This window comes from Corythoichthys intestinalis, chromosome 12, assembly GCF_030265065.1.
Source record: "Corythoichthys intestinalis isolate RoL2023-P3 chromosome 12, ASM3026506v1, whole genome shotgun sequence".
NCBI lineage: Eukaryota > Metazoa > Chordata > Actinopteri > Syngnathiformes > Syngnathidae > Corythoichthys > Corythoichthys intestinalis.
Genome location: NC_080406.1, coordinates 28,416,039 through 28,428,320, shown reverse-complemented (window position 1 = coordinate 28,428,320; position 12,282 = coordinate 28,416,039). Strand labels below are relative to the sequence as shown.

At 38.3% G+C, this 12,282-nt stretch overlaps 1 protein-coding gene across 6 annotated transcripts in view; it reads right to left on the bottom strand.

The window, feature by feature from the left end:
• The window catches only part of hdac4 (histone deacetylase 4), a 177,809-nt gene that overhangs the window by 41,973 nt on the left and 123,554 nt on the right, over positions 1–12,282 (bottom strand). For all 6 annotated transcript variants that reach the window (XM_057851935.1, XM_057851931.1, XM_057851932.1 and 3 more), the window contains 4 exons: positions 9,580–9,626; positions 5,030–5,137; positions 1,665–1,720; positions 1,366–1,453 (listed from right to left, as the gene is read on the bottom strand). In XM_057851935.1, the coding sequence (XP_057707918.1) occupies positions 1,366–1,453; positions 1,665–1,720; positions 5,030–5,137; positions 9,580–9,626 (299 nt within the window). The remainder of the gene's footprint in view (positions 1–1,365; positions 1,454–1,664; positions 1,721–5,029; positions 5,138–9,579; positions 9,627–12,282) is intronic.

The following is a 12,282-nucleotide window of genomic DNA, read 5'->3' as shown; positions in this document are numbered from 1 at the left end:
AACTAAAGACTCTGGATGAGTGTAACATATTATGTCTGTAACGTTAAATACAATTGGAAAACGATTTAATTAAAAAAAAAAAAAATTATATATATATATATATATATATATATATATATATATATATATATATATATATATATATATATATATATATATATATATATATATATATATATATATAAGGAAAGGAATGTCCGATGTTTTTTTGCCAATTCCGATACTTTGTAAATGACGTGATCAGGACATCTCTAGTAACTATTATTATTATTATTATTGTAACATCGCCAAAGAAACCGCCAGCTCCGTCAGGTTTTTAATTATTTATTTCAGAACTTGCAACACAAAATGCCTACAGTCCGCCACAGCTGGACATGAAAAGTGAAAGTAAAAAGTCCTCTCTCACTCTGACACGTCAGCCAAGCGGTGCGTTCAGGTACACCATGCAAAAATACATCTGCCACATTAGAACCCGATTTGTTACATTAATACAGGTATTATTATTACTATTACTATTATTATTCCGATTTTTATTCATAATTTATTTGTTTTGTTATGTGTAATTGCTATTTGCAATAGTACCAGCAGTATTTATTATGGATTTAGTGTAGGTTTTCGGGCCGTGGAACAAATTAATGGAATTATAATGTATTCTTGAATGAAAATCCAGCTCAACATATGAACATTTCGACTTACAAACAAGGTCCTGGAACGAATTAACTTCGTATGTAGAGGTAAAACTGTATTTTGTACACAGAAACACAGAGGACAACGCGAACTGCAGCCCATTTAAAAAAGGGATAGTCAACAATATGGTGTCTATTAAAAGACTCGCGTGTCTATTACACAAGAATGTTTTAATACGCTAAACCCAAAAATGTCCCTGTTGTCTGGTGGCAGAGTGGCACGACAATGTTCTGGCGGAACAACTTGTCCAGTCATAGACAGACAAACAGACGGATAGAGAGGAAATGAAAAGGTCCTTCAAAGGGTTCTGAGAATAGCCACGAGCAGCCAGGGCCGCACTCCACCTAGACACAACCGCGGCTTTGTCATGCACTCTTCAAAGCGCTTCGGACGACATGTCCTGCAAGGACTTTGCCAGTTGTCTGTCGGGGATTGTTTTGTGGGGTGACATGCAACACGAGAAATAGAAAAATCCTTTAAAAAATCATCAGGTTGACTGAGTAAGAGTGACACACAAAAGTCTAGTGTAGTCCAATAATTGATCGTTTCATTGTAAGATTATATATATTTTATACAACTTGTATAAACAGAGAACAACTGGTCAATTTTCTCATTTCCTCCGTTGCTCACAAGCCAATCGGGCAACCCAAAGTCTGGCGTGTTTTCTGTGGCACTCACCCAGTCCACAATGAGGATCTTGCTGACATTGAGCCTCTGCTGCAGAAGTTTGGCTGCAATAGCCACCGAGTTGAAGTAACAGAATCCCCTGAGGATGGAGTCAAATCACACAGCAAAGGAAATATTTGAATAAGTTGAATTATTATTTGTTGTTGTTGTTTTTGTACTGAGCTCCACACAAACATTTTTTAGCCATAAAGTACTTCTACAGTGGAATAAAATTTCACATTGCCTCTTAAATTCCACAAAATAACAGCAAGATAAGCGCTTGGTTATGGGTCTCATTGATGTTGACTTACATGGGAGTGCTTTCCTCCGCATGGTGGCCAGGTGGTCGCACAACTGCAAAACCGTTCTGTCACAACACACAATAAGAAAGTTTTTGAAAAACCGCCACACCACTATGTTTCAACAATACGACTTTATGGCTGGCACACACACATACAAAAACACCCTAGCTCACTTTTTCCCACACACACAGACAGGCTTTTACAAGCGCGCACACACACCAGAATGAGTTAAAAGCATTTTTTTTCTTCTTGCAGGCAAGTGCTTTTGGGGGACTCCCAGCGCTATATGGGGACATGAGATAAATGTCCAGGGTGATGTTAAGTGAGGCAAGATGGACTAATGATGTTGAGCCAGCTGCTGTGGATTAGTAGCCAGTCGGGAGATTAGCGGATAGACAACTTGTACAGCTGGCTTTAAAAAGCCGGCTGTACAACTCTGCGGATGAGACGCGTTGGTGACGATTATTTTTCTAAGTAGCAGAAAAATAGCCATACATTGAAACCTTACATGGAAAAAAAACATACGTAGACGCTAGGGAGCGAGCGGCCGCAGGTGTGGGAAGACACGATTTACGGCATCCTGCGGCGCTGACAGTTGTTAGCGCAGGTGGAATTTGGTCATTGGGCTCCTCGGATGACCATGTGGGGAAGCGCGTGTGTATGTGTTAAGATCGGGTTAAGCTGAGAGCAAGTCAATAACAGTCAACTTTAACCCCCAAATTCATAATATTCACACAAGACGTGCATTTCTATATTTAACTGGAATCAATTCCATTATTACCGTCATAGTACTATGTAATTATATGGATGGATTGCATTAGATGACTAATTCATTTTATAAAACCTACCTATGTTCTACTGCTGATGACCAAAGAACAAAATAAAACTAGAGTCTGTGTATATAAAATACTCCCACTTGAAAATATTAGAGAGGCCCGTAATTGTCACCATGGGTAAACCTCAACCATGAGAGACAGAATGTGGAGATTTTTTTTTTTAATTTATTTGCAAATCATGGTGGAAAATAAGTATTTGGTCAATACCAAAAGTTCATCTCAATACTTTGTTATGTACCCTTTGTTGGCAATAACAGAGGCTAAACATTTTCTGTAACTCTTCACAAGCTTTTCACACACTATTGCTGATATTTTGGCCCATTCCTCCATGCAGATCTCCTCTAGAGCTGTGATGTTTTGGGGCTATCGTTGGGCAACACGGACTTTCAACTCCCTCCACAGATTTTCTATGGGGTTGAGATCTGGAGACTGGCTAAGCCACTCCAGGACCTTGAAGTGATTCTTACGAAGCCACTCCTGAGATTTTCACTCAAAATCTCTCAATACATGGCCCCATTCATTCTTTCCTTGACACAGATCAGTCGTCCTGGTCCCTTTGCAGAAAAACAGCCCCAAAGCATGATGTTTCCACCCCCATGCTTCACAGTGGGTATGGTGTTCTTCGGATGCAATTCAGTATTCTTTCTCCTCCAAACACGAGAACCTGTGTTTCTACCAAAAACTTCTATTTTGATTTCATGTGACCATAACACATTCTCCCAGTCCTCTTCTGGATCATCCAAATGCCCTCTAGCGAACCGCAGACGGGCCTGGACGTGTACTGGCTTCAGCAGGGGGACACGTGTGGCAGTGCAGGATTTGAGTCCCTGAAGGCGCATTGTGTCACTGATTGTAGCCTTTGTTACTGTGGTCCCAGCTCTCTGTAGGTCATTCACTAGGTTCCCCCGTGTGGTTCTAGGATTTTTGCTCACCGTTCTTGTTACCATTTTGATGCCATGGAGTGAGATCTTGCATGGAGCCCCAGATCGAGGAACATTATCAGTGGTCTTGTATGTCTTCCATTTTCTAATAATTGCTCCCACAGTTGATTTCTTTACACCAGCGTTTTACCTATTGCAGATTCAGTCTTCCCAGCCTGGTGCAGGTCTACAATTTTGTCTCTGGTGTCCTTCGACAGCTCTTTGGTCTTGGCCATAGTGGAGTTTGGAGTGTGACTGACTGAGGTTGTGGACAGGTGTCTTTTATACCGATAATGAGTTAAAACAGGTGCCATTAAGGCAGGTTAAAACTGGTAACGAGTGGAGCCTCGTTAGACCTCGTTAGAAGAATTTAGACCTCTTTGACAGCCAGAAATCTTGCTTGTTTGTAGGTGACCAAATGCTTATTTTCTACTCTACTTTGGAAATAAATTATTTCAAAATCAAACAATGTGATTTTCAGTTTTTTTTTCTTCACACATTCTGTCCGTCATGGTTGAGGTTTACCCATGTTGACAATTACAGACCTCTCTAATCTTTTCAAGTAGGAGAACTTGCACAATAGGTGGTTGACTAAATACTTATTTGCCCCACTGTATATGACAATACAGAGCTGGCTGCTCTAAAAACTCAATGAGGAATTAGAATAAGCATTTAGACATAAAAGAATTTTGGGGCAGGGGGTGTTTACTGTACTTCTAGTTACGGCCTCATGTGGAAGTAACAGGGTAAAATCTATCTGGCCAAAACGGCGCGCTACCGTCACTTTGAGTCAAGCCATTAGTCTGCGGCATGCGGGTACCACGCTAACGGCAAGTGCCAAGTCTGCTCTGCAGGTGGCTGCCGCGTCGGGCCAATAAATCTGGCCTGTTAGTCGGAATCGTAAGCGTCTGTGAGGGCCTCAGTGCAGCATGGTGACCTGCTGGGTTCAAATAGTAAACAGTCAGTCGCGCAGACAAAAGGAAGGCTGGCTGGTGGGCACCATGGGATGGGCAAATTGTAGTCGGTGGTGTGTTTGGGTTCCTTTACAGACAAGCTGTCTCATAATGGATGCTAAAAAAAAATAATCCATTATCCCAATATTAGGCTTTCAATGCTCCAAGGGAGTGAATGTGAGTTGTTTGTGTCTGTGTTGTGCTAAGTAGAAGAAACTGTGTTTCATGATTGTGACAAAAGATGACGTCTTGTAAAAAAAAAAAAAAAAAAAAGAAGAGAAAAAGACTCTGATGTTAGATTCGAGCCATGTGCTGAGGCAGTGACACATCTGTAATTAATGATTGTTTTGACATAAAAGGCATTTGTCAGCCTTATTTTTGTTTAATTTTTTTTTCTTGTTGGAAAAACTAGTTTTTTGTCTGAAATCACAAAAGAATGGCAAAACCTAGATATAAGCATTTTTTTCTGGTAAAAGAAGAGGGTGTATTCTTTCCTGAGGTAAGTTCACTGCGTAGTATATTGTCACACAACAACATATTCGGTGTGTCTTAAAAGACGGCACTTCAGGACTTTTACTACATGCTTATTCGGGTGACGTGACTTTCTTCATTAGCCGAGGCCTCTGAGCACATCTTTACTGGAAGAGAGGTGTGAGTGACTGAACCTTCAGTTCTCCCGACGCAACTTTGAAGACAAGCTCCACCACTGAGCCAACAGCCAACCGAGCCGCGCTGGATGAATGGACTTCGTTCCAAATGGTGTCGCTGTCCACCTGTCAAAACAGAGGCCGATACGGTATATATTATGATAAACGAAGATGGAATAAAATACCGCACGCACACAGTGCAAACATTCAACTTATACAGATTGTAAACAAAAACACGCTTGATGATGTCGATAGTCTCTATCAGGAAGTGCTGACAGATAAACACTGAGAGAATGAGCTGGCAGAGGAAAAGAAGAATTTTAAGATTTGTGTGTCATTGTGTTTGGACATTACAAGCCAACACATGTGAGGCGCTAGATGCCAGAGTTCTGCTGCGGCTTTCGAATGTAAACTCAAAGCGTTCAACCTTAAATATGTCAACTGAAGACTGCCAGGCTGCCTTTGTAAATATTAACTATTTTTAGCAGGTTAAACACAAATTTAGACTGTTAAACCCATCACCTTCCAATATGTTTATATATCAGTGATCTAACAGCTTATGTTGTACACTCAAGACCGGGCTTGCTCAAGACAAATTTTAAAGGTCTTAGTCTGATGTCCAACTTGATTCCCAGAAGAGTCAGTCTTTGTTTTGTTTCGGTCTTGATCTTGACTCCTAAACATCGTGATCTTTCTCTTTCTTTTTTTTTTTTTTTTTTGTGTTTGAATGTGTTTATTCAGATTTGAAAGAATTACAGAAAGGTCCATATGAGACATTTTTTTCGCCCTCCCAAAAAAAAAAAAAAAAAAAAAAAAAAAAAAAAAATCTCGGTGATTACTGATTTCAGGAAAGTCATCGTCAAATCTTTCTCAATCAATAAACTTACTAACACTCTACTCTATTAGTCAAAAAAAGGAATTAAAAGCTTCAGTAAAGCCAATTTAAATGTAAGAGTTTTGAGACTTTTGAATTTTGTCATCTTAACATTGTGTTCTTATGATTTTCATTTGTTAACAAATTCACTGGAGGCCTATTACTGTCAATGGCAGACATTCAATGAGTTAAACATGTCATAATTTGTATGTGTAAGGAGTAGCCGAAAGAAAATTTTGTCAATGTTTGTGTGGCTAATGTTTATATATACAGTGGTAGAGTAAAGTATATGAAACTTTGGGAATTTCTCACATTTCTGCATAAAATCACCATCTAATGTGATCTGATCTTTGTCAAAATCACACAGATGAAAATACAATGTCTGCTTTAACTAAAACAACCTAAACATTTATAGGTTTTCATATTTTAATGAGGTTAGCATGCAGACAATGACAGAAGGAGGAAAAAATAAAATATGTGAACCCTCTGACTGTGACTTAAAGAGCAATTGAAACCCATTTTTACCAAGCCTTTTAAGTCAGGTGTGTGTCCAATCACTGATAAGTGGTTTAAAGTTGCCCTGCCCATTATAAAACACACACCTGGTAAGAATTGTCTTAATGAGAAGCATTGCCTGATGTGCATCATGGCTCGGTCAAAAGAGTTGTCTGAAGACCGGCGATCAAGGATTTGTATAAAGCTGGAAAAGGACACAAAACCATCACTAAAAGTATGGATGTTAATCAATCAACAGTCAGAGAGTTGTCTACAAATGGAAGAGTTTGGAACTGTTTCTTCTCTCCCAAGGAGTGGCTGTCCATCAAATATGATGCCAAGAGTTCAGCGCAGAATACTAAGAGGGGTAAAAAAGAACCCAACAGTGTCTCGTAAAAACTTACAGAAATCACTGGCACAATCCAATATCTCTGTGCACACATTAACTATATGTAAAACTACGGCCAAGAATGGTGTTCATAGAGGGACTCCATGGAGGATACCACTGCTGTCTAAAAAAAATAAAATTAAAAAAAAAATGCCCGTTTAATGTTCGCAAAAAGGCACTTGGACACTCCACAGACGTTTTGGCAAAATATTTTGTGGGCTGATGAAACCAAAGTTGATTTGTTTGGGAGTAAAACACAACATCATGTGTGGAGGAAAAATGGAACAGCTTACCAACACCTCATCCCCACCGTGATTTGGGGCTGTTTGCTACCTCAGGGCCAGGACAACTTGTAATCATTAATGGGAGAATGAATTCAAAAGTTTTTAAGGAAAACCTGAGTCTGTCTGTCAGACAGTTGAAGCTAAAAAGAGGTTGGATGCTGCAACAAAACAATTATTCAAAACACAGAAGTAAATCAACTTCAGAATGGTTTCAAAAGAAAAAAATACACGCTCTGGAGTGGCTAAGTCAAAGTCCAGACTTGAACCCCATTGAGATGCTGTGGCATGATCTAAGGACAGCGAATCATGCCAGACATCCCAGGAATCTGACTGAACTACAGCAGTTTTGTAGAGAGGAATGGGCCAAGATTAGTCCTGATCGATGTGCCAGACTGATCTGCAGCTACAGGAAGTGTCTGGTTGAAGTTATTGTTGCCAAAGGGGCATAATATTAAATGCGATGGTTCACTTACATATTTTTCTCCCTTATGTCATTGTTTGCAAACTATCCTCATTAAAATATGAAAACCTGTAAATGTTTGGGTGGTTTTAGTTTAAGCAGAGACTGTTTTTTCATCTGTGGGATTTTTACAGATCACGTTTGATGGTGATTTTATGCAGAAATGTGAGAAATTCCCAAAGTTTCATATACTTTTTCATACCACTGTGGGAAAAACTCACAAAAATCAAGGTCTTGTGAAATTTCCCATGAAACTAAAATGAAATTATTTGAAATTTTTGAATGCAAATGTCTAAATCTTTCCATCCCGTTTACTGAATAACCCAATAAAATCCAAATTGGTTCACATACAGGAACTAGAAAAGTCACAAATAAACTGACACAAGGATCATACATCTGTTGAGAACTTTCAGCTTCTTGTCATCAATCAACCTATACAATAAGCAGTGAAGAGCCAAGCCCTTGCTTCGGCAACAAAAAGTGACTTTATAAAAGGAATAGGGCTGTCAAACGATTTAAATTCTTAATCGAGTTAATCACAGCTAAAAAATTAATTAATCGTAATTAATCGCAATTCAAACCATCTATAAAAAATGCCATATTTTTCTGTAAATTATTGTTGGAATGGAAAGATAAGACACAAGACGGATATATACATTCAACATACTGCACATAAGTACTCTATTTGTTTATTATGACAATAAATCAACAAGATGGCATTAACATTATAAACATTCTGTTAAAGCGATCCATGGATAGAAAGACTTGTAGTTCTTAAAAGATAAATGTTAGTACAACTTATAGAAATTTTATATTAAAAGCCCTCTTAATGTTTTCGTTTTAATAAAGTTTGTAAAATTTTCAATCAAAAATAAACTTGTAGTAGCTCGCCATTGTTGATGTCAATAAGAATTATGGTGCTGAAACCCATAAAATCAGTCGCACCCAAGCGCCAGCAGAGGGCACCAAAACACCAAAAAACACAAGTAATAAGTGGAAATTACACTTTGCTGTCATTTTATTCTGTTTGACCGGGGCATGTGCGATAAATGCGTCAAATATTTTAACGTGATTAATTTTAAAAATTAATTAACGCCCGTTAACGCGATAATTTTGACAGCCCTAAAAAGGACAAATTAAGATATTAATTTCACCCTAAATGTTCACCAAATGACATGAGCAACCATGAAGGAAAATAAAGAATATTAATGCAAACTGGGAATTACATTCAAGTCACGTTATTTTGCCTTGAGGCAATGTACTGTATATGTGTGCATCAGGTAAAAAGGAAGGAAAAAAAACGTGGGAGCGTGCTGGTATGATGAAATGATGTTTCTCCACATGCTGACAGCATAATTTCAGCCCCCCTTTTCCTCTGTAAGTGAGTGTGTGCATTTTGTATGCATGTGTATGACAGGAAGACAACAATTTAGCCCCATTTGCCGTTATAAAGAGCAGAACTGAGCTCTGGCTCTTATTGTTCCCACCACAGCGAGCCGTAAAGGCCCACGGGAGGGATGGAGGGAGGGAGGAGGTCAGAAAGGGGAGATGAAGCAAAAGAGAAAGTGGAGGAGGCCCTGATACACTAAAATGAAGAAAAATTAGTTTAATGGATACACATACAGGTAAAAGCTATGACAGACCACTTCAATTTAGGCAATAAGCCAAATTATTCTTTAACTCATATCCCATCACACTGTTAGACAAACAAAACACACACGCGTGCACGCACACACCTCGTATGCACAACACATCTGGTTACAATTACAAACACAGCGGAAAGGCGAGCAACAGTTTTTGTTGCCTCCGGTGCTTAAGAGGCGGTGTTTGTGAGTTGGAATGGAATTATTATTGAGGCAGGGGACACATGAGTGAGTGGGCGCTGTATTTAAGTAGATTTATTTACCCCTAATAAAACAAAACAAACAAAAAAAAGGTTGGATATTCAACTGTTTGAGTTGGTGTTATTTTGGTGACAGGATTGTTATAAGAAACTTCTTAACCTGCTTAATTGTGCAGGACCTTTTTGATAAAAGGCTAGATTTATGTAAGTAGTTAATGACTTACCCCAATGCCTCCGCAGGGTAATCTCACAAACATAGGACTAATGGAGCCTGAGAACAAGGAAAAAAGGCAGAAAGGTTTAGGTTTTTATGCATCAAGAATCATGCCCAAGGATGTACATGATAAAATAAAACAAGTTGTTTTATGTAGACAATTCAAATACGGGGTTGATCTGAAATACCATACTTTTCGGAAAATAAACTGTTACTTTTTCCTTCCGCATTGAACCCTGCGGTTTATAATCCAGTGCGTCTTAAAAAGGTGTATGTCTTTAGTAGGGTTGTTGTAAGTATTGAATTGTATTGATACTGAAATGTTGTATCGGGATACGATATTTGATTACTCACACATGCAGCGATCCAACGCCGGATTTAGGTTGAAAAAGTACGAAAGCCATACCGTATACAAACAGGAAGGATTGTCTCAGAAGTGATTTGTTCGAGGATTCAAGGTAATTATTATATTTTTGTATCATGCATGCATTTTGAATCATTGTGAAAAAAATCAATGGGAGAAATTAACCGCTACGGCATTGGCGTCATAATTCGCAATATTCACGTAAAATAAATGCTAACTGCCAGGTTTTTTTGCTTTTAACCTTTTTAAGACTAGAGACAGTTTTACGTTCATATCTATAAAGAATTCAGGGATTTAAGCATTTATTCACACAAATTTTCAATGTAAAAAGCTCTTTGTGGTGATAAGATGGCGCCACAGTGGCTTAAAGACTAGCGGCAAATTCGAAATATTTACGTAAAATAAATGCTAACTGCCCGGTTCTTTGCTCTTTAAACAAAGAATCGAGACTGTTTTATGTCCATATCTATTAAGAATTCAGGGATTTAAGCATTTATTCACAAGAATTTTCAACGTAAAAAGCTCTTTGTGGTGATAAGGCGGCGCCACAGTGGCTTAAAGACTAGCAGCAAATTCAACATATTTACATAAAATGAATGCTAACTGCCCGTTTTTTTTGCTTTTAACAAAGAATCGAGACTGTTTTCTGTTCATACCTATAAAGAGTTCAGGGATTTAAGCATTTATTCACAAGAATTTTCAACGTAAAAAGCTCTTGAGGTGATTAGATGGCGCTACAGTGGCCTAAAGACTAGCAGCACATTGGACGTATTTACGTAAAATAAATGCTAACTGCCCGGTCCTTTGCTATTTTAACAAAGAACGAGACTGTTTTTGGTCCATAGCTATAAATAATTCCGGGATTTAAGTATTTATTCACAAGAATTTTCAACGTAAAAAGCTCTTTGTGGTGATAAGCCAGCACTACAGTGGCTTAAAAACTAGCAGCACATTCGACATATTTACGTAAAATAAATGCTAACTGCCCGGTTCTTTGCTCTTTTCACAAAGAACCGAGACTGTTTTACGTCCATATCTATGAAGAATTCCGAGATTTAAGCATTTATTCACAAGAATTTCAACGTAAAAAGCTCTTTGTGCTTCCATTCGGTCAGCTCTGACAGAGATAGCCCCCTATTAATGGGCCCTGCGCCCCTTCAATATCATTATGAAGTCTATGCACAGGTTAAGCAAATTTTTTTGCGATGGGGTAAATTTGATTCTGCACAACTCTTGATAGTAATGGAGGATATTTTTGAATTTTCTTTGTTACTTCATTGGCTGCGCTTGACGTCCCATCCATTTGAACTGGGAGGGTGGCAGTGAATTAATGTTCTACTTGTCATTAACTCTTTTAAAGAGTTTTAATTTTTCATGAGCCACAAGGCTATACGTCTATCATCGTCCAGTGGCACTGAAAGAGTTCCTATAAAAACATTAAAAAAAAAAAAAAAAAAGTTGAATATAAAATGGTACTGAGTTTTTTTTTTAGTATAGATATCAACTTAAAAATATAATAGTATCGCGACAACAGCTGTCGTTAGGTGTGACTATCCCTGTGGCTTATCGTCCACTGCGGCTTATACATGTACAAATAGTTTTCTTGTCAAATTTGGTAGGTGCGGCTCGTAGTCCGGAGCGGCTTATCTATGGACAAATGCTGTTTTCCTGTCAAATATGTTGGGTGCGACTTATAGTCAGGTGTGGCTTATAGTCCGAAAGTTACGGTACTTTGTTTTCATTCTTTTACTTTAGTCAATTGTACAGTCTGGAAAAAGTCCATCCAATGTCCAACCATCGAGTGATTGACATTGAGGGTACATCCCAAATAGATGGAAAGCAGGAAAAATTTGCTATAAATAATAATAATAGGCCCTTATCTCGCAATCAATTTCTTGTTCAGTTTTGTGAATGAGTCCTGAATATGGTGCTTGGGCCCTAATAATATTAACACGGATGGCAAAACAAGGAGCACGGTTTAACCAAATGAATTCCTCTCTGCCTTTGCGTGCAAAATTGCTGCATAACTAGCAAAACTCTACATCTGACATTGTGACTTGTGGCAGCAGTGAGTAAAAACATACAAGGCCACTCCTTAGTTGAAGAAAGGAGGGGTGGTGGGTGAAAAAGCACATCAATGAGGTCTTTTGGGAGACCGCAATTTTGGAGGATCTATTTCATAAGAATGCAAAAAAAAAAAAAAAGTGTGAGAGTACAAAAAGAAAACACAACATGAGGTGTTGACAGCAAGACAAAAGTGTCTTCTTTGACAGGGCATATTGTGAAAAATTGATTATATTGTTTCAAAATCAAATAGTTGTGGATGTGGAGGGCCATCCCAATTTCGTA